This window comes from Pleuronectes platessa, chromosome 15, assembly GCF_947347685.1.
Source record: "Pleuronectes platessa chromosome 15, fPlePla1.1, whole genome shotgun sequence".
Classification (NCBI taxonomy): domain Eukaryota; kingdom Metazoa; phylum Chordata; class Actinopteri; order Pleuronectiformes; family Pleuronectidae; genus Pleuronectes; species Pleuronectes platessa.
This window is the reverse complement of record NC_070640.1, coordinates 24,550,022-24,573,410: the sequence shown is the minus strand read 5'-3', so window position 1 is coordinate 24,573,410 and position 23,389 is coordinate 24,550,022. Positions and strand designations below refer to the sequence as shown.

The following is a 23,389-nucleotide window of genomic DNA, read 5'->3' as shown; positions in this document are numbered from 1 at the left end:
CCTGTGGTGAACCCTGTGAAGGATCTCCTGCTATTTTCTCACATCAGCTCTTCCAGACTTTCTGCAGACTTTAAACTAGGGGGCCAGAAGGAGAAAGGCTGCAGAAACACCAGTGGCTCTCACTGGCACATGTGCATTCACACATACAGCCCCTGCAGAGAGGGTTTAGAGGATCTCCGGAGTTCGGTGCATGTCTCATATGTTTAGTATTCCAGCTAAGATTTAAAATCCTGACAGGCCAAGCTAGAAGTCACTTCTCTCTTTAAACAAGAGAAGTGGGGGTTGGATATAAGAGATGAAAAGCAAGTGTTGAAGCTGTTCAATTAAGATGTGTAGAAATTTATTCAGACAGTTTTATATTTCTTTTAAGTGGGAAACTTATCTAAAATGGCGCCGCGGACGGCTGCCTCGGCGATTTGGTGCGCGATGTTTTGTCCTGTATTTTTAGTTAATTCAGTTTTCTGCTTAAAAAAAGGGAGCTCTTTCACAAGAGAGATGCTCATGAACATCAGGGACATAACTCCGGATAATTTATATCTGAGTTTCATTGCCTCATCTGTCGAAATTTTGGACATTCTGGTCAAAGGTGCGCTCACCTTTGTTCAGACGGTGAAGCGGTGGAGGAGAGGTAATCGAGCTGGTTCGCTTGTGCGTCTTCACCGGCGGGGACTTCGCACACCGCTTCCATGAATATTCCTCTCCAACGTGCGCTCATTGTGCAACAAACTTGACGAACTCCAGCTACTAGCTAGTGGAAACAGAGACTTCTCCTCTTCTTCCGTTCTGTGCAGTTTACCAAAATAATCTCAGGTTCTAAATCTTAGATCCCATTCCTACAAAATTACTTAAAGAAATTCTGCCCCTAATTAATAGTTCGTTACTTAACACAATCAATCTGTCATTATCATCAGGTCATGTACCACATTCTTTTAAAATAGCACTAATCAAACCCCTTCTCAAAAAACCCACCCTAGACCCAGAGGTTCTAGCCAATTACAGACCAATATCTAATCTCCCCTTCATGTCTAAAATCTTAGAAAAAGTTGTAGTCAATCAGCTGTGTGAGTTTCTCCAGGAAAATAATATATATAAAGACTTTCAGTCTGGGTTCAGAGCCAATCACAGCACAGAGACAGCCTTGGCAATAGTCACTAATGACCTTTTAATAGCCTCAGATCAGGGACTTGTGTCTGTCCTCGTTCTGTTAGATCTCAGTGCAGCATTCGACACAATTGACCATCAAATTTTATTACAAAGACTTAAACAGTTAATTAACATTAATGGAACCGCCCTTAACTGGTTTACATCTTATTTTTCTGATCGCTCCCAATTCGTGCAAATTAATCATGAGTCATCTGTGCGCAGCAAAGTTAACCATGGTGTTCCTTGACAAGACTGAAATACTTTTCCTTCCAGGGAAAGACTCTCCCATCCACGACTTGACTATTTACTTTGACAACTCTGTGTTAACCCCCACTCAGACTGCTAGGAACCTGGGTGTGACACTCGATAGCCAACTCTCCCTTACTGCCAACATTAATGCAACAACACGGTCCTGTAGATTCATACTGTACAACATCAGGAGAATACGCCCCCTTGTCACTCAGAAGGCAGTGCAGGTTCTGGTCCAGGCTCTGGTCATCTCACGCCTAGATTACTGTAACTCCCTCCTGGCAGGTCTACCTGCTACTGCCATCCGACCTTTGCAGCTCATCCAGAATGCAGCAGCTCGACTGGTTTTTAACCAACCGAAATTCACTCACACTACTCCGCTCCTCCGCTCCCTTCACTGGTTACCAGTGGCCGCTCGCATCCGGTTCAAAACACTAGTACTTGCGTACCATGCTGTGAATGGATCAGGTCCAGTCTACATCCAGGACATGGTCAAACGTTACACCCCAGCTCGTTCACTCCGCTCTGCTTCGGCTAATCGGCTCGTTGCTCCCTCACTGCAAGCTAAACACTTATCAAAATCACGACTGTTTGCAGTCCTGGCTCCTAGATGGTGGAATGAGCTCCCCATCGACATCCGGACATCTGTCAAACAAACAAAAAAACAAAAAAAACTAACAACTCTTTGAAACTAACACTTTTAGTAGCACTTAAATGGCACTTACTTATAGCACTTTGTAGTTTTGTCTTATTTTGAAGAAATTGTACTTTCTTGATTCTTGTTGTTCTGGGTCTGTACCCTCGGAGTTGATGCACTTATTGTAAGTCGCTTTGGATAAAAGCGTCAGCTAAATGAAATGTAATGTAATGTAATGTTCCACAGGGCTCTGTGCTCGGCCCAATTTTATTCTCATTATATATGCTTCCACTAGGAATCATTATCAGGACACACTCTGTAAATTTCCACTGCTATGCGGATGACACCCAGTTATACTTTTCAATAAAACCTGAACAAAGTAATCAATTAACTAAACGCCGAGCATGTCTCAAGGACATAAAAACCTGGATGACATGCAATTTTCTCTTATTAAACTTCTCTAGATAAAACAGAGGTTATAATACTTGGCCCTAAACACCTTAGAGATACAATATCTAATGATATAGCTGCGCTAGACGACATTGCCCCTGCTTCCAATGAAACAGTCAGGAACTTGGGAGTGATCTTCGATCCTGATTTATCCTTTAATATTCACTTAAAACAAATTTCTAGGACCGCCTTTTTCCACTTGCGTAACATCTCAAAAATCAGACATGTCCTTTCGCAAAAAGAAGCAGAAAAACTAGTCCACGCCTTTGTTACATCGAGACTGGACTATTGTAATTCATTATTATCAGGCTCCAGCAGTAAGTCGTCAAAGACTCTACAGCTTGTCCAAAATGCCGCAGCACGTTTCCTGACGTGAACCAAGAAAAGAGAGCACATTTCTCCAGTATTAGCATCGCTACACTGGCTTCCAGTTAAATCTAGAATAGAATTTAAAATTCTCCTCCTCACATTCAAGGCCCTTAATAATATAGCGCCTTTTTACCTTAAAGAGCTGTTAGTACCTTATCAACCCACTAGAGCACTCCACTCCCAGAATTCAGGCCTACTTGTCGTCCCTTAAGTCTCTAAAAGTAGAGTAGGAGCCAGAGCTTTTAGCCATCAAGCCCCTCTGCTGTGGAATAATCTACCACTTTCAATTCCTGGAGAGGGACGTCAACAGACTCTTCAGGAGACAGAACCACTGTGCTGATCAGCTGTCTCCGGTGTTTACTGAAATTTTTAACACCTCACTGGAGACATGTCACGTACCAGCCTGCTTCAAGACCTCCACCATCATCCCTGTCCCCAAAAAAACAAAGATCGCTGGATTCAATGATTACAGACCCGTCGCCCTGACCTCTGTGGTGATGAAGGCTTTATTTTTATGTCTAAATAAAGGTTACAAATAATATAAAAAGTGAGTAAATAAGAAGTAAATAGTGAGTAAATATGTATTGTTTATTTTTATTGCTTTTCTTATGTGTGCTGTATTTATTGTGTTTTTATGTTTCTATGTTCATTCTATGCACCAATAACCAGAGCAAACTCCTTGTAGGTGTAAACCTACTTGGCAATAAATACTTTCTGATTCTGATTAAAAAGAACGATGAAAACTTTATATTCACCTTTATTTAATTTATTTTCAAAAATTAAGAACTTTTAAAAGATTAACATTAAAAAAAGCTTTGATAAGTATTTTAGATTTTACTTGACTTAAAATCATTGTTTATTAGTTTAGATTATTTATAACCCCTTCACTTAAATGTGAAAACTGAAAATAAATATTATTTTTGTGTGAAAGGAAGAGGTATGGGCCAGGGAACGACATTTTGGTGCAGATCTGGACCATGGGGTGGATCCAGGATTGTTTCCCCATTTTCCCTTTCTTCTTTCTACTCTCCCCTTCATTGAAAAAAAATTGAACACTGTAGAGTACTGATATCTATTAACAGTTTTTTGTGCATTTTGTGCAGCTCTGGATGATAATCATGATTTTGTTAATAAAAATGTGTACTTTTAGGGGGTTATCTTTATTCAGTGTCTGTACACCAACAAATTAAATCAATCACATTAAAATTATATCAGATAAAGGATATTTTTCCTGCTTTTATGTTATTAGTTTGAAGAAAACTGCGGTGTAGACGGTACATGATGAAATACATTTAAATGCAATATGGTCATTAAGTGGCCCATCACTTTGCACTCTCAGAGTTCCCTTCTCCTTGCATTGATTTGATCAGTTTTTGTTTACCTCAGATTTAGGTTTTAGAATATAGGACTAAATGGTGAATGTCCCTTGTACGGTTGAAGATCATCTATACAATTGAAGTTACCTACTAAAAGTAGATGTTAGCAGGTGTCTGCGGCTACCAGCGAATGTTAGGGACATAACTTAAGTTGTGTGCCAAAGCGTCATCAAGGTTTTTGGCATTGTAATCAATTATACCTTGAGACTAGGGATGGGCGTTCGATTAAATTGTCTTCGTCGATCGTCGGGACAGTTAATGACGAATTTTAGATTAATCATTAATATTTTCAAGTTAAAAAATTCACTATTTATAAGCTACATTAAAATGCAGTGGAAAAAAAAAGCGTGTTTCCCCATTGAGATCTTTATTACAAGATGAACAAAATATGCGCTGCCGTAATCTTAAGCAGCGGAGCCGACAGCTAGAAGCCGGTGCTACTAAACACAACTGACCCTCGTTTTTTTTTCCTCCAAAATAAAATAATAATAATATAAAAAAACATAATGTTAAACAACAACTACAAATATATAATACTTAGGTCTGACAGGTTTTGCAAAATGTAACTCAAAACTATCAAACAAGGTACTGAGTCGAGACAGCTTCATAAAAATAACCAGTAACTCACATACAACTTCAGCACCAGCCTACGGATTTGTGTTGAGAAAGATGAGCATGTTAAACTGCTCTGGGGTCAGACGCGAACGCAGCCTGGTGACCGTCAGTCCAGCCGCCGAAAAACCGGCTCTGAGGGGACTGATGTCGCCGTGATACACAGGTAGCTCCGTGCTAACTTAGCTAGCCTGGCCGCGGCTCCGGTGTTTGCGTTCCCCTCGTCCGTGTCAGACAATGCAGGCTCCTCGTCTCCCCCAGTCTCTGGGATAGCTTCGCAGTGTTGGCAGTGAACCAAGTCATTTTTTAACTCAAAATGGTCCCATGCAACACTTCGCCGTGACCTCTTCATGTTTACTCTGGAAATGGAACTACAAGGTAACTCGCAGCCAGTCGCAGGTAACTGAGAAGGACTGTGGCTTTTTTTTCAAACACTGCCCCCCGTGGTCAAATTTGTAATTAGCGAATTCCTCGATGAAAAAATTATTTCATCGAGGAAATTCTTAATGATCAATTAATCGATCGTCGATTAATTATGCCCATCCCTACTTGAGACAGACTTATTTTACAACCTGAGAGGATGTGCCTGAGAGTAGCTGAAGTTGAGCATAGTGGGCAGGATGGATCTTCGTTCAGCCACTTCAGCAGGTTTTTGGCTGAGGGAAGGACATCATAGGTAACTCTCAGCAGTAAGCTTATCCTGCTTGCTTCCGTTCCCCACATGTTCTTCCAGCTTATCTACCTTTTGCTATAATCTCCCATTTCAACCACTGCCCCTTGAACCTCTTGCTGCCTTTTTCAGAGACCAGATTTAAAGGACTTCCAATTCTTGCCGCTCTGCAGGATTTGCATGGTTCCATGTAGGGCTGTGCTCAAAAAATCGATATGGCGATATATCGTGACGTCGTCATGCCGATGCACGCATCGATGCAGATGCTACTGTATCAATACGGCATCAAATGCTTTGACGGCCTTCTTGAAAACGAAACTTCACCTATGGTGCAGTGCACAATAATGCCAAAGGGGGCAGCATAAGCAAAAACAGCACACGTTTCAACTCAAAACAAGCAAGGAGGAAACACCGGAAAAACTGGCAGAGTTACTGCTCGTGAAATGCTTTGCACGCAGTCTGAATTTGGCCGCTCAACGTGGGTTCGAGACGCCCACTGTTTCTTACCTATTCTCCACTGAGGTGTGGAAGAATGCCAAGGAGCTGTGGACCTTAACTGAAGCGGACCTGGCCTGTAGTGAAGATGAGGCTAAAGCCCTGAAGCCGCTAAAAGCTGCAACACTCGTAATGTCCGAAGAACATTATAGCCACGCTGCATGCCCAGATGTGCAACTGCGCTCATGTTCAAGCAACAGACTCTGCACTTACGAGGGAAATTAAAAACATCGTATCCGGGGATCTTGGGAGGAGATGCGTGAGCGACAGATCCTTTCTGTGCACTGCCTTTTTTTGGGGAGGGATTAGAATGATAATTATTTTATTTTACTTTTAAGATCTTTTAATGGCCAGAATTTTAAGTATTTTGAGTGATGCGATCCCTAAGACTTCGCCTTTGCTGTTATATGGAATAATAAAGAACAACTGTTGTAGTCAATTTTGTGCAGGACATGGTCATTATTCAAAAGCAACGTGTATCGTGATAGTATCGTATCGTGGCCTCTGTATCGTGATACGTATCGTATCGTGAGGTTGTAGGCAATACCCAGCCCTAGTTCCATGGGAACTGACCCAGGCCTAAACCTCTTCTTCCCTGCTGAAAGTGGCCCACAATGTCAGCATGATGGGATGCTGCTTTTCTCTGTTGAGTAGCTTCTTTTGTTGTCCATTTCCGTCCTGTTGTCAGTGATGGCCCAGCAACCCGTATAGATATGTCTAGGACTTTGAGAGGGTCATCTCCAGTCTTGTCTCGGTGCATTTAAACTCCTCTAAATCAATTACCTGCCCAAACTGATGTTATTTGGGCATAGGGTTGCAAAGGGGCAGAACATTTTCTGAAACTTTCCATGGGAAGTTAAGCTTGGGAAATTTGGGGGAAAAAAGAAAAAAAAATACGCAAATGAAACGCTGAGCAATAAAAACATCATTCAAAACTCTATTTTAAAGATGTATGGAATGCAGCACACGCTGCACGTTGAATTCCAACACTGCACTGTGCATTCTTTCATCACATGCACAGATAATTCCCAGCATCCTGCACACAACAGCAGGGCTTTTGAGGCCTGGCATATTTTTGTCTTATTGCATTGCTATCCAACCCAGAAAACCAATAGCATTTTCCAATGTAATTGTGGCTCAATTGGCTGGCTATAACTACTTACTCTTGAGAATGCAGTATTTTTTGGGAAGCGGTAATGCAAATGGCACACATCTATTGAGAAGCCTGTATACTGGGTAAGCTTTCCTAGTGGTGATATATCATAACAAATCTGTGCATTTACTCATTCAATACTGATTGAGTAACGGGAAAAAATTCAATCAAAGAATTTTAGCCACATGTGACTGAGTGAAAGATAGAGTTGATAATGTTTTAACCCCGGTGAAAGAGTCGGAAATCAGAGTCAATGATGACTAAACAGGAGTTTGTGTCTGTGACAAAGAAAAAAACATTAGTTCCACTCCCTCCAGCTACAGAGTCTCGTACCTTCTTCTGCACTGCATCTTGCCAGTTGATGGAGCTGAAAAATTTGTGACTCATTACTTCTTTGGCATCATTAGGACCTCCACCTAACCTGTCAGTCCAAACAAGATCATGTAAGAATTAAGAGGGTATATCCAGAAGGAATGAACACACAGGATGAGTGTGGTAAGACACCTCTGTTTGGGGTCCTTCTTGAGCAGTCCAGCCAGTAGGGACTTGGCCTCAGGCGACAGGTTCCTGGGGAAGCGAATCTCCTCCATGAGGATAAGCTCAAACAAACGTTCATGGTCCTGGTTGTAGAAAGGCAGACGTCCACACATCATCTCATACATGACTACACCAAGACCCCACCAGTCAACTGCCCGGCCGTAGTCATTATCCTCTAGGACCTGAGGGAGAACAGACATTAGCCACAATAATGTTCACATCAAGGATTTGTTGCGGATGCTAACAGTTCTTAGCGGACAGTCGCACCGCTGCGGTGTTCTTGTGTGAAAGGCAACCTCTGGAGAAAGTCCAGACTCAATTCTCCAAATTTCCTCAACAGGTCCTGTCCTAAAAATGCCTTGTATAATTTCATCATATCCAACAAAATAAAAACTTAAGATCATATCTGCGTCTTCAGTATTTGATGTGATATTGAAGTGGAGGGCTATCCATCCAATTTTGCTTGAGATTTCCAGGATTAACACAAAATTAATATTTAACAGATTTTTTCCTAAGTGCATGTCTAGGCGTTTTCCACAAAGGCCCCTTTGTAACCATGGTAACCATCCAGGCTAAAAAGGCAAATTTTACACTCAAAATCATACTTTTATATAAAGGAGACAAAACCGGTCATATTGGCTCATTGGCTATTGTAGGCTGTGGACAGCCCATGCCAGCTCCGATTGGGTCAAGTTTAGATTGACAACTCACTTAACCCGATAGGAGCTGCTAGTCACCATTTTGAGATCTTTGTTTACATGCACACAGAGTTAGGAGTGAGAGTACGTCACAGTTTACACGGAGGAGGTGGCTGCGCTGAGATTACGCAACAGCTGACAGTGGCCACTCTTTGATGTAATACGGTGTTTTGGACTGATTATGTTACTGGATTGGATCGTCTGGACCTTTGGCAATGTACCAAGACCGTTTTTGTTGGAATGTTATCAATGTTATCGGATTAATATGAAGCTTCTTAGGTGAGTGACTTCGACTTTGTTAAACTTTTTTCTATCGGCTGTGGTGATCGGATCTTGAAAAAGGTTTACATCAGTGGAATCAGAAGAATCTTAGCTTTCTAACGATATGTTTCATTAGTACCTAGCTGTACGATACAGTTCTGTAAATAACAATGTTTGACGCTGATCTGTAAAACGGAGCACCTGGACGGCGCCCCCGGGGGGGGGGGGGGTTTGCGATCAGGATAAAATATCACAATATTTGATATCTTTGTCTTACTGTTTATCATTTTCAGTGTCCTACCTCAGGTGCAAGATATTCAGGAGTTCCACAGAAGGTTTTCATGGTAGCATCTGGAGTAATACCCTCCTTACAAAGGCCAAAATCAGTGATTTTGATGTGGCCGTCTTTGTCCAGCATCAGATTCTCCAGCTGAGACAGAACAAAATAAAAAACATTAAAAATCAAGCTGTAGAAAACCTAATGCTCAAATCACATTCATAATTTCATAATTTTATTAGACTGTGTTGTTGTTTCTACTGTAAACAAAAATACCTGAATTTAACGATCGTAAACATGATAGATTCATTTAATTATTTTGGAACAACAGTCTACATGTGCTGACTCAGGTGCTGTTTCACAAAAAGTGAAGTGGGTGGTGAGAAGTTACATTCATTGCATTACATGTACTTCACTTTAGTTTTATTGTAGCATAATATTTTACGAAAATGTGTTCCAGATTTTAAAGAATTCCCTGGAGATTTTTCCTGAGCTATTACATTCACAAGAGTGAGAGGTCACAGTGACCTTTGACCATAAAATTCTATTCAGGTTACGAAACATTCAGTCCAAGTGAATGTTCGTGCAAGATGTAATACAATTTCCTTCTGCCATTCCTGATATATTGCATTCAAAATAAAGTAAGGTCACATGACCTTGACCTTTGTCAACCAAAATCCAATCAGCACATACGCAAATGGGACGGATAGACAGAAGAACAACCCAGAAACACATTATGCCTTCAGCCATTGACTGTCGTTGTGGCAGAAACATTTTACAGTTTTAAATTTATAATCATTCATCATGATGCATAAAGTCAGACTACTTGTTTGATCTAAAGTTTATTTATTTTTTACAGTTTTGAGCTGTCAGTAATTTATTGCTCCTCTCTGTGCCTCTATTATTCGCGCACCCCGACATCTCAATACATTGAATAAGTTAACAGTTGTTTTTACCCAGACTGAGTTTACACATGTGTCTGATCACACTGTGAGTGTGTGTGTGTGTGTGTGAGAGAGAGACAGAGAGAGAACGAGAGGGAAAAAGCTTGAACAGGCTAATGAGTGCGCTGCTCTGAATAAAGATTTAACTCATTAGGAAAAGTATATTATGTGATGATCAGGGTTGATATTCTGACGTCATTTCAAAACTATAGCGATTCAGAGACGTCAGCGGAGTCTGAGAGAGAGAGACAGAGACACAAACACAAAGAGAGAGCAGTGGAGCGTTGATGTGTGTGTATTACATTTCCCTCCAATTGTGAGAATATAATAAATAAGCTACTAAATAATTTTATATAATCAACCTCACAGTGATGAATTTGATCCGGGACAAAAGTGATCACTAGGAGTTTCCATATTAGAATTTAGTTGGAGAAGGAGGATTAAGATTTGTTTTCTCTCTTTTCTCTTCTTATTGTCTTGCTTTCTAACAATGATTCATTGATGGAAAAACCTGTAAAGATCTGAATATCTTAAATGTTGTGTCTAGGTCAGGATGGCGCCATCTTATTAGTCATATACACTCACCGGCCACTTTATTAGGTACACCTTGCTGATACCGTGTTGGACCCCCTTTGCATTCAGAACTGCCTTAATTCGTCGTAGCATAAGATTCAACAAGCTGTAGCGTTTAAACAATGCTCAATTGGTACTAAGGGGCCCAAAGTGTGCCAAGAAAATATCCCCCACACCATTATACCACCACCAGCAGCCTGAACCGTTGATACAAGGTGGGTTGGATACAATCCATGCTTTCATGTTGTTTACGCCAAATTCTGACCCTACTGTGGTCTTCTGCTGCTCTAGCCCATCTGCTTCAAGGTTCGATGTGTTGTGCGTTCAGAGATGGTATTCTGCATACCTCGGTTATTTGAGTTACTATTGCTTTTCTATCATCTCAAACCACTCTGCCAATTCTCCTCGGACCTCTGACATCAACAAGGCATTTTCGTCCACACAACTGCCACTCACTGGATATTTTCTCTTTTTTGGAACATTCTCTGTAAACCCTAGAGATGATTGTGCGTGAAAATCCAAGTAGATCAGCAGTTTTTGAAATAGTCAGACCAACCCGTCTTGCACCAACAACCATGCCACTGTAGTGAATAGGGGACTTACATAATTCACCCTCGGCACACTGTGGTTTACTTAATGTGTCGGCGTCAGTCTCCTACGAGGGCGATGACGTCGACCCCGGGGCATGCCGGGTGACGTGATGACGTCAGGATCCCAAATGCATGATGGGAACGTAATGACGTCTGAGACCCCAGGGCATGCTGGGATGTTAAAAGCCATCTTGTTTGTTATTGTTTTGATGCTAATAAACGGAGCACAAATTGTGTGTCCAACTTGATGGAAGTTGCCTTTTGTGTTTCATCGCAATTTCCACACTGGTGACCTTGACGTTCGTTTGTTGACGTGTTTAACGAACGGGACCCGACCATGGCCGTGCACGCTGTGGCCCTCAAACTCCCCGAATTCTGTGAATCTTCAGCGGCGGCGTGGTTTGCCCAGACGGAGGCGCAGTTCGCATTGCGGGACATAACAGCTGATACGACTCGGTACTACTACGTTGTGTCAGCTCTGGGAAGCTCAACAGCGTCGCGGGTGGTGAGTCTCCTGAAATACCCTCCAGCTACGGACAAGTATGCAGCACTCAAAGCCCACCTGTTGAAGACTTTTGAACTGTCAGACGCTGAGAGAGCCAGCAGGCTGTTCTCCCTCCAAGGACTGGGTGATAGCAAACCGTCTGAGCTCATGGACCATATCGTGGATCTCCTGGGGGAGCACAGCCCCCATTTTCTTTTCACCCAGCTTTTCCTGCCTCAGCTGCCTTCCCAAGTCAGAGCTGCGTTGGCCAACACCACAATCACCGACTTTTGACAACTGGCTGAAGAGGCTGATCAATTTTTTTTGGCAAGTCAAGAGCGCTATGGCATGGCCGCGTTGCTGGCCACGCACGGCGCTCCGGTGACAATGGAGGATTCCACACTCATCGCGGCAACCTCTTCTCGTCGGCAGCAGTCTTCAGGTCGGCAGCAACCTTCAGGCCCCCAGCAGTCTTCTTCAGGCTTGTGCTTTTACCACGATAAGTTTGGACTGAAGGCTTATAAATGTCGGCCGCCCTGCAGTTTCGGCGGGTTGGGAAACGCCAGGGCCGGCGCTCAGTAGTGGCCATGAGTGTCGGCCACGTCGGCAGGCTGCTGTTTATCCGGGACAACATCTCCGGACGACGTTTCCTATGCGACACGGGGGCACAGAGGAGCGTCCTGCCTGCCTCCCGTTTGGATATGGTGACCGACAGCCACGGGCCCCCTATGGAAGCGGCTAATGGGACGCCCATCCGCACGTATGGACTGAGGTATGTTGAGTTGTGTTTCGGAGAACATCGGTTTGGCTGGGATTTTGTCACGGCAAAAGTCGCCGTTCCCCTCCTGGGCAGTGGCGTCACTAGGCTGTTTTATTCGGGGCTAAAGCCCCGGATCTAATTTGATTAGCCCCGAATCTAATTTTTTGGTAAAAAAAAAAAAAAAAAAAAAAAATCGACTTTCCGACGGTCCTTGAACGCCCCTCATTTACCGCACGAGAACAGAGCAACAAGTGCGTCAGTACACTTCAGCAGCCAGTCTCTCACTGTTTACAACAGGTGAGTAGTGAGCACAAGCCCTAGATTTCACAATGTCTTTATTATATGTCAGTAATTAAAATGTCTGTAAACGTTTTGAAAACCTTACTTATGGTAAATGTATATAATGTTATAATTGAATGCAAATGTATATCATGTACTTTGTCTGCAGCTAGAATGCTCTAGCTAGCTAACGTTAATGACTAGTAGTGTGATGGACCAGAGGCATTAAGCCTGCTACTATATCTATTATTTTCGTCTGTAGTCTAAATGACCGCTTTGTACATGAAAGTTGATGACAATAATATGAAGATATGATATGAAATTAAAAGAATAACAGTTAGAAATATTTATGTTAATACATGATTCTCATGGCAACAGGGAATGAGACCGGCTGCATAAGTGTACTGACTCATTTATGTTTGTTAACAGAGAATTATAACGACATCTGCTGTAGAGTCCCAACCCCCTGGGACCTGCAAACAACAATGTCACAAAGAAGGATTTCAATGTTTTTTGCTCCAAAAGTGGTTGGCAGCCAGGAGGTAATGGGAATAGAAGGTTTTTTTGTTGTTCTTGTTGAACTCTTTAAGCATATAATGGCACATCCTTCATTTTCAGGTATGATAGCAGATAAGGATGCAGTCAGGGTTCATGCAGGAGACCAAAGGGAGGAGAGTGCAAGTTCAGGTACCTGTAGGCTATGTTAAGAGTGTCTATGTAACAAAGTCGACCTGGTGAATTCCCTCTCAGTATAAAAAGAGGTAAAGACCTCCCACTTGCTCCAAAAAATAGGTCGTTTTGTCCTTGGCATAACTAATAGCACACACGTTTATTTGGTGGTCAATTGTGGTCGCAAATCAGAGGACCTGGTTTCGAGACCAATGAAGGCAAACTAGCAGGAGGAAGCAATACTGACGAGCAACACAATGACACCACTTACATGTAGTATTTAACATATTTTAGTAACCTAATTATAATGTTTGAAATTAAAATTTCTAAATGCAATAATTTGATAGAATATTGATCTTAAGTTTACAGTAGGCTACAGCTTAACTTTTTTTTATTTATTCTTTTATACATTTTCAGAGATAAGGGCAGAGTCAGCATACATAGATGCAGCTGCCAGTGATGCTGCTGACCAGAGTGAGGACAGTGCAAGTGCAAGTGCAGGTACCTGTAGGCTATGTGAGGAGTATCTATACCAATATCTCTAGTCCAGAATTGTATAATATTCAGCAGTGTATCCCAGTATACATCCTTGCCAGTGCCCATTAATTGCAAGTTGTGGATAGCAGAGTTTTATTTAATCATGTTTAAAAAAGGGGGGAGAAGGAGGCCATAGCTTTATTTCGCTTTTTTCCCCTTTTTGGAAATACAGGTGGCTCAGGGTCAGGGAGCACAGGGAACCTGTTAGGAAAGAATGATTTAGGGACACGAGAAACAGGCCCAAAGCAACCCAGACGGGACCAGTACCCCTCCACTAGTTTTGGAAAGCAGCAACGGTCTTTCCAGTACAAATGGTTTGAATCTTTTGACTGGCTGGAGTATTCTTTGAGCAGAAACTCTTCACACTGTTTCTCATGCAAGCTCTTTGGGAAACACAACCCTACAGCCAGCAAAGATGCCCTCCTCAGCACTGAGGGCTTTAATAACTGGAAAAGGGCCTTGGATAGCTACCGAGAGCATGAGGCAAGTGCTGTCCACAAGTCATCTATCCTGGCCTGGAAGAATTACAGAGCTACGCTAACAGAAGGCGATGTTGTCGACCAAATGAATGTTGGAAATTCCAGTCAGATTAGTGAAAGGAGAGAATACCTGCGGCGCATTGTGGCCGTCACTAGCCTTTTAGGGAAACAAGGCATTGCTTTCCGTGGTCATGATGAAACCAGCTCCTCCCTGAATCAGGGAAACTTGTAATGAAGCTCCTTGAAACCTTTGACCCCTTCCTCCAGAACTACCAGGCCCCTTCTCATTCAACATATCTATCTCCTGCCTCGCAGAACAGCATGATCGAATGTTGTGCTGATGAAGTGACTGCAACCATCGTAGAAGAGATCAAGGCATCGGAAATGTATGCAGTGATGGCTGATGAGGCAAGAGATGGCCACGTTGAACAGCTTGCTGTTTGTGTGCGCTATGTTACAGCTGACGGCGGAGTCAAAGAGCGTCTCCTTGAACTTGTCACCCTTAAGGGATTGAATTCACAGTGCATCACTGACGCAATTGAAAATGTATTGGAGTCGAATGGCCTTAATGATCTCCTGTGTGTCGCTCAGGCTTATGATGGAGCTTCCGTTATGAGTGGTTCAGTAAGTGGAGTTCAAGCTCGCTTTCGTGAGAAACACCCAGAAGCAGTGTACGTACACTGCTATGCTCATGAGCTGAACCTGGTTCTCTGCCAGACGTGCAGGGCTGTTCCAGAAGCCAGTGACCTGTTTGAGACATTGGAGAGTGTCTACTGTTTCTTCAGTGTATCAATCGTAAACCATCAGAGATTCTCTGATGTCCAGATGCTCCTGGGCTTGAAGAAGAGTGAGCTTGTCCAGCTGTCAAAAACCCGATGGGCATGTCAGGTGAAGTCTGTGAGAGCAATGCTCAACAATCTGCCAGCTGTTTTAAAGTGCCTGGAAGAGAGTGCAACACCTCTGGCAGTCGGATTACTGTCAAAGCTGTCCAGGTTTTCAAATGTCTACCTGCTGGTCATGTTCCGGAGTATGCTGTCAACTACAGAGGGGCTGCACCTGTACCTTCAGAAGGATTCTGTGGACTTGGCCCAAGCAACACTCTTTAAAGATGCAGTCCTTGACACACTGAAATCCATCCGAACCAATGAAATGGCAGACAAGCTTTACAATGAAGCAAAACACATCTATGATGCCAACAACATATGTGAGAGTCACAGTGGTCGCAGGCACAAGCAGAGGGTGATGGAGGACTTTACAATAGAGTCCACCTTGGGTACAAGGGCTCATCTGGGCACAGAAGACCAGCTGAAACAAACTCTGTTGTACCCATGTCTTGACCGTATGGTAACTGAGCTAAACAGCAGATTTTCTGATGTGGGGGCAGAGCTAATGCGAGGCATTCAAGCTTGCAACCCAGCGGCCGTTGATTTCTTCTGTGAGGATTCCCTAGAGCTGATTGCAACACATTATAAAATGTCATTGAAAAAAGAGGAGATCCTGGTGGCAAAGCAGTTCCTTTCTAGAAGAAAGAGAGAAGGTGCCGTTTCTGACATGGGCAGTGTTTACAAGCTACTTCACCCAGACATGTTCCCAACCTTGAGCTCAGTTGTCCAAGCAGCCTTGACAATACCTGTCAGCAGTTGCACGTGTGAGCGGTCGTTCAGTGTACTGCGCCGTGTCCACACCTGGCTGAGGAGAACCATGGGCCAGGAGAGGCTACATCATTTGGCTATTATGGCAGTGGAGAAGGATGCGCTTTGTGGCTTAGACCATGGTGAAGTCATTGACCGGTTCGCCCAAGTCAAACCGAGGAGATACCCACTTGTGCTCAAAGGACAAAGGTCCAAAGAAAGGAGCAAGAAACAGTGAAACGAGTGAAAATAAAAAGTTCACTACAAACAAGAAATGAACAAAGAAAGACAATACATGTAGAGTAACAGTTAATAATACACAGACAAATGTACAAGTATACACAATATGGAAAGTGTAAAGTAAAGACAGATATACTGTAGAAGAAAAGAAATGAACAAAGACAAACGCATGACTACAGAAAGATAAGATGTTTAAAAGGCTCTTGCCTTTTAAACATCTTATCTTTCTGCATTTCTGCATTGTATACTTTTTCAGACATTGTTTACTATTGTGAAACTAATAAAAATATGTGAAGAATACATATATGACTATGTGACTCATTTATTATCTAAATGTTTAATGTTGGTGCTTATGAATGAGGCACTTTTTTGTTAAGACAAAGGGAAGTTTGTGAAAATCTATATTTTTACCATTGGTATTAATAAACTGCATACATAGTTTATTTTGTTATTTGTTATTATTTTCAAAAATTGCATGCGCAGTTACGTTTTGGCCCTGGGCTAAGCCCCGGATCTTTCAGAAACCTAGAAACGCCCCTGCTCCTGGGTGCAGATTTTTTGTGTGCGCATGGACTGTTGGTGGATATAAAGAACCACCGTTTGATCGACGCCATCACGTTCTGTTCTTATACGTGCACATTCAGCGGGTTTGACTCCATACGACTGTCTAGCATGCTGTCCACATCGGATGACTTCCACCGGTTACTGGCTAGTTTTCCAGCACTCACTCAGCCCATTTTCTCCGCGTCGGCCGTGAAACATGGTGTGGAGCACCACATCGCCACCACTGGTCCACCTGTCTACGCCCGTGCTCGACGCCTCGACCCGACCAAACTTGCCGTTGCTAAGGCAGAGTTTTCCAACATGGAACGCCTGGGAATAATCCGCCGATCTGACAGCCCGTGGGCGTCACCCCTTCACATCGTCCACAAACCTGGTGGCGGCTGGCGCCCATGTGGCGACTACAGGCGACTTAATGAGGCAACGACACCTGACCGATACCCAGTCCCGAACATACAGGATTTTTCAGCACACTAGACATTCCAAAAACAGCGGTGATTACGCCGTTCGGTCTTTTTGAATTCTTAAGGATGCCGTTCGGACTTAAAAACTTTTCAACGCCTCATGGACTTTGTTTTACGTGACCTGCCTTTTCTTTTTGTATATTTGGAAGACATTCTGGTAGCAAGCACGTCCGAATCTCAGCACCTGTCGCACCTCCGAACACTTTTCAAGCGGCTCAACCAACATGGCCTGATTGTAAACCCTGCCAAGTGCCAGTTTGGTCGCTCCACCATAGATTTCCTGGGACACAGAGTCACTAAGGACGGCGCAGTCCCTCTCCCATCAAAGGTGGAGGCGGTCACACGTTTTCCACGCCCACTCACCGTGAAAGCCCTGCAGGAATTCCTTGGCATGGAGAACTTTTATCATCGTTTCATCCCTCGAGCCGCTCAGCTCATGCAGCCCCTGCACAAGGCTTTGAAAGGTAAGCCCACGCACGCTGTGGACTGGACTGAGGGCAGGGACAAAGCTTTTGCTGAGACTAAGGCAGCCCTTGCGCACGCCGCTATGCTGGCACATCCTTCTGCCATAGCCTCCATCGCCATCACCTCAGACGCCTCGGATTACGCTGTCGGTGCCGTCTACGAGCAGTGGGTGGGCGGGGCCTGGCAGCCGCTTGCTTTCTTCAGCCGCCAACTGCGACCCAACGAGCGGAAATACAGTACTTTCGACCGGGAGCTGCTGGGTCTCTACCTCGCCATCAGACACTTCCGTTTCCTGCTGGAAGGTCGACACTTCACCGCTTTTGTCGACCTCAAGCCGCTGGTTTTCGCCATGGCCAAGGTGGCCGAGCCGTGGTCCGCCCGCCAGCAACGTCATCTGTCCTACATCTCCGAGTTCACCACGGATTTACAGCATGTGGCCGGTAAGGACAACCAGGTGGCGGACTGCCTGTCATGGGCTGTGGCAGGAGCAGTCCATCTTGGCCTGGATTACGGCAGCATGGCAGTGGACCAGACCACAGACCCAGACGTACACGGCCTGAGGACCTCGACTACAGGTTTGAGGATAGAGGACGTCGTGTTTGGGGAGGCTGACACCACGCTCCTGTGTGACGTCTCCACAGGCAGTCCTCGGCCGCTCATGCCCAAGGGATGGAGACGCCGCGTTTTTGATGCCATCCATGGCCTCTCCCATCCTGGTTCAAAAGCGTTGCAGAGGCTGGTGGCGGCTAAGTTTGTTTGGCACGGCCTCAAAAAGGACGTTAGAGACTGGGCTACCACTTGTCTGGAGTGCCAACGTGCCAAGGTACATCGACACACTAAAGCCCCGTTAGAGTTGTTCCAGGTGCCAGAGAGGCGGTTTGACCATGTCAACGTAGATCTGGTTGGCCCTCTGCCCTCCTCTCAGGGTTTCACCTACCTGTTCACCATGGTTGACAGGACCACCCGTTGGCCTGAGGCTGTGCCACTGACATCGTTGACATCCGTTGAGATGACACAGGCATTTATCGGCACCTGGGTTGCCCGGTTCGGCACCCCTTCGGACATATCCTCTGACCAGGGCGCACAGTTGACGTCTGAGCCGTGGAACACGGTTGCCCAGAGCCTCGGAGTAAAGCTCCACCGCACAACTGCATATCATCCGCAGGCTAACGGACTCTGTGAGCGGTTCCATAGGTCGATGAAGGCTTCTCTTCGTGCTGGCCTCAAAGACTGCAACTGGGTCGACAAGCTCCTGTGGGTGATGCTGGGCATCAGGACTGCACCAAAGGAAGACCTACAATCCTCATCCGCGGAGCTTGTCTATGGCCAGCCGCTGCGGGTTCCAGGGGGGATTCCTACCTCCACCGTTCCTTGGTCTGCGGTTCCCCAGCAGGCCACGCTACTGGACAATGCGCGGCTTTTCGCACCTGTCCCTACTTCCCGGCATGGCCTCTCTCAGTCGCACATCCCCGCTGGGCTTCGGAAGGCTGGATACGTTTTTGTTCGCCACGATGCTCACAGAGGACCGCTACGGCCGCCCTACGAGGGCCCATTTCGCGTGTTGGAGATGGGGGACAAACATTTCACGGTGGACATGGGAGGCAAACCGGAGCGACTCTCCATTGACCGCCTCAAACCCGCCCATTTGGACGTGGCTAGGCCCGTTGAGGTGGCCCAGCCCCCACGACGCGGGCGTCCTCCAGTTCTGCACCCACCCCCTGCTCCTTTGCCTATCAAACCTGCCACGGTAGTGTCTTCTCCACCCCCTGTAAAACACAGCCGTTTTGGCCGGTTACTACGACCACCTCTCCGGTGAAATTTTTTGTTGTTATGGTGAATTCTGGGGGGAGTTGTGTAGTGAATAGGGGACTTACATAATTCACCCTCGCCACACTATGGTTTACTTAATGTGTCGGCGTCAGTCTTCTACGAGGGCGATGACGTCAACCCCGGGGCATGCCGGGTGACGTGATGACGTCAGGATCCCAAATGCATGATGGGAACGTAATGACGTCCGAGACCCCAGGGCATGCTGGGATGTTAAAAGCCATCTTGTTTGTTATTGTTTTGATGCTAATAAACAGAGCACAAATTGTGTGTCCAACTTGATGGAAGTTGCCTTTTGTGTTTCATCGCAATTTCCACACCACGTTCAAAGTCACTTAAATCCGCTTTCTTCCCCATTTTGATTCTCGGTTTGAAATTCAGCAAGTCGTCTTCATCACGTCTAGATGCCTAAATGCATTGAGTTTCTGCCATTTGATTGGCTGATTAGCTATTTGTGTTAACAAGCAATTGAACAGGTGTGCCTAATAAAGTGGCCGGTGAATGTATACTTACATGCAGAGCGTGAATACATGGCGCATGGAAAAGTTCAAGCAGTCTCTTGCGATAGCATGTTGATAAAACGATTACGATACATTTTCGATATATTGTTCCGCCCTCATACACATACCAATCAATCATCTCTGAACTCATGATTCAAACTGTGTATGGATATTGTATTTCATATAGAAGGATCTAATGAGTACTCACCTTAAGATCACGGTATACGACATCACGTGAATGCAGGTACTCGAGTGCTGACACAATCTCAGCACCATAGAAGCGTGCCCGGTCTTCTGTGAATACTCGTTCTCGTGACAGGTGGAAGAAGAGCTAAAACAAGAGCAGCTGGAATCAAACACTTACCCTTTCCATAAAATCTGAGTGTGCACAGCAAGTTTTTGACAACACATGACACATAAATAGATCTCCATAAGACATGTGTGCATGTGAGGACTTACCTCGCCTCCATTTGCATATTCCATTACAAAACAGAGCCGATCGTTGGTTTGAAATGCATACTTCAGTGTCTGCAGGAAAAAATAAAAAGATGTTAGTCACCATGACTTTTACCAATGACCACTGAAATTTAATCAGAGAGAAATAGTTCTTTGAATCCAGATAACTAGTTCAAATTTAAGAAATTCCATAGATATAGATAGATATCTTGTTCAAGAGGCCATACATTTTCGTGTGAGGCCAAATTCGCAAAGAAAGCTCTCGAGGCGTTAACACGGGCATAATGTTATCAGGGGCATAGAAGGGTTTTGTGGTGTCAGGGTGACCTTGACCGTTGACCACAAAATTCTAAACGGGGTTCAAAATTCCTTGAGTCAAAGTGAATGTTTGCGCCAGATGTAAACACATAACCCAATAAACCCAATTGGAATATTTGGACTAAATTAGTGACTAAGATTTGACTGTAGTTCGGGTACCACCCTAAAAACAAATAACAAATAAATCAACAAATATTGATAATATATCTAGTATTATATCTTCCAATTCACAATTCAACGCGTTTGGTTTAAAAAAAAAAAAAAAATTAAATTACAAAACACATACACAGTAAGCAACTATGTATCAAGGTAAAGTCTGCAGTAGGGCTGCTGCGATTAGTTGACGTCATCGATGACGTCGACGCTGAAAATCGGAACATCTTTTGTTTTGTTTTATGAATTTACCTTTTCGATTTCTAAAACGTTTTATTTCAATTCATTATAACAAATGTTCTTCTTCAATATAACTACGTGACGCCTGGTTTACACCGGACGCCGAAGCGCTGTGCCGCGCTATTCTCAAGCGTGCTGGCCCTAACCCTAACCCTAACCCGCGATTCTGTTTTCTCCGCTTGTTGTTGTATGTAACCTGTTCAATGTACTGGTTTGGGAGTAAATGATGATGGCCTTCATAGCCTAATAGGAAGCCCCTTTGTTGGTATGCTGTGGACCAATAGGATGAGGCAATGAATCTGGGGGGCGGGGTCAGACACGGAAGTGAGGATCCGAATAAAGATGTCAACATTAGTACACAGTCTGTCTCACGCACATTATTAAAGGGGACATATTATGAAAATTCCACTTTTGTAGTGCTTCTACACGTTAATTTGGGTGTCTGGCATGTCTACCGTCCCAAAAACTCTGGTTTTATTGTGGCAGTAGAAATTGCAAAATCACCCCGGCCCTTTACCGAGGGGGAATTTGTCAAAAACTGCATGATTAAAGTTTGCGACGCCGTGTGCCCAGAAAAAAGGCAAGCATTTTTAAACGTGAGCCTAAGCCAAACACCGTAGCTGACCGTGTGCGTCACCTTGCTGCAAATCTCCAACAACAGCTTGTGGGAAAGGGAAAAGATTTCATCGCATACTCCCTTGCTGTGGATGAGAGCACCGACACTTCTGATACTGCCCAGCTGTCAATTTTCATCCGTGGAGTGGACTCAAGCCTGTGCGTAACAGAAGAGTTTTTGGGATTACACCCAATGCATGGCAGAACTACGGGAAAAAGATCTCTTTGAAGAGGCGTCCAGATGTGTAGATAAAATGGGGCAGCCGTGGGATAAACCTGCGGGACTGACAACAGATGGAGCGCCTGCGATCTGCGGTCAAAAGAGTGGATTGGTGGGGAGGATCCGAGAAAAGATGAAGGAGGAAAACGTCACAAGTGAGTTGACAGCTTATCACTGCATCATACAACAGGAGTCGTTGTGGGGCAAAAAAAGCCTTGAAAATGGAACATGTGATGAGCATCATAACATTAGCGGTTAACTTTATCAAAGCCAAAGGTTTAAATCACCGCCAGTTCAAGTCTTTTCTGGAGGAGTTCAGTTCAGAATATGGTGACTTGCCCTATCACACAGAGGTGCGATGGCTAAGCCAGGGAAAGGTGCTGGAAAGATTTTTCCCGTTGCGTGAGGAGATCTGTGAGTTTATGGAAAGCAAAGGGAAAGGCACAACAGAGCTCCGAAATAAAACGTTTGTGTGAAATCACGAGCCACCTGAATGCGCTCAACCTGCAGCTTCAGGGGCGGGGCCGTGTAATCACTAACATGTAGGCTACAGTGAGGGCTTTTAAAACCAAGCTGCAGCTGTGGGAGACGCAGATACTGCAGATAGAGCCATAAGCAGTTAATGAACGTGATTTTATAACTTTTATATTTATTTATGTATTATTTATATTTCATTTATTTCATAATTAATGTTGTTTTATCAGCAATACTCTATATTAGTTCCAGGTTCAATATGTGCACTAAGGCTCTTTTAATAAGATTTCAATAAACGTTGAACCCATCTGGCCCTTGACTTGTAGCAATTTTTTTATTTCAGCCCACTTTGAGTTTGACACCCCTGCTCTAGATGAAAAGTCAGAGGATCACTGATATTATTACGGATCATCCTGAGAGAAACATGAATGTCTGAACCAAATTGTGTATCAAGAAGACATTCTCAACACCACCCCCACCACCAGTCTGGAAAGTGTCAATGTCAAATGTATTTATATAGCACATTTGAAACAACTTTGTGGACCAAAGTGCCTTACAAAGTGAAATGTACGACAAGAAAACAGCAACACTTAATGCCTTAAACGACTAATGATAATACAATTATATTAAATCTGCTGTGATATAAACTTTCTCAACTCGAAAAAAAAGGCCACAGAGAAGAGATGTGTCTTAACAATGATTGAAGGATGCAAGAGAGGGGGATAATCCAATATGGAGTGGTAAACTGTTGGACACATTTTTGAGGGCTACTGCAAAGACTCGATCACCTCTGATTATGACCCTCATTTCAGGCAAATCCAGAAGCATCTGAGGGGATGACCTCAGCTCTCTAACTAGAATGTGAACATGAAGGAGTTCAGCTAAGTAAGGCGGTGCAAGTCCATTTAGAGATTTAAAAGCTAACAGCTCAATTTAGAATCGATCCTGTAATGATCAGGACGCCAGTGGAGGGGACGCAGCAC

The 23,389-nt window shown here is 44.1% G+C and overlaps 1 protein-coding gene across 3 annotated transcripts in view; it reads right to left on the bottom strand.

Moving 5' to 3' along the window:
* LOC128456687 (RAC-beta serine/threonine-protein kinase) overlaps positions 1-23,389 on the bottom strand; it is a 41,343-nt gene that overhangs the window by 4,024 nt on the left and 13,930 nt on the right. For 2 of the 3 annotated variants that reach the window (XM_053440963.1, XM_053440964.1), the window contains exons 8-12: positions 20,390-20,458; positions 20,139-20,261; positions 8,952-9,080; positions 7,659-7,873; positions 7,488-7,575 (exon numbers count right to left, since the gene is read on the bottom strand). In XM_053440963.1, the coding sequence (XP_053296938.1) occupies positions 7,488-7,575; positions 7,659-7,873; positions 8,952-9,080; positions 20,139-20,261; positions 20,390-20,458 (624 nt within the window). Of the gene's footprint in view, positions 1-596; positions 2,038-7,487; positions 7,576-7,658; positions 7,874-8,951; positions 9,081-20,138; positions 20,262-20,389; positions 20,459-23,389 lie in introns of all 3 variants that reach the window. The other variant, XR_008341879.1, reaches the window with a different exon arrangement.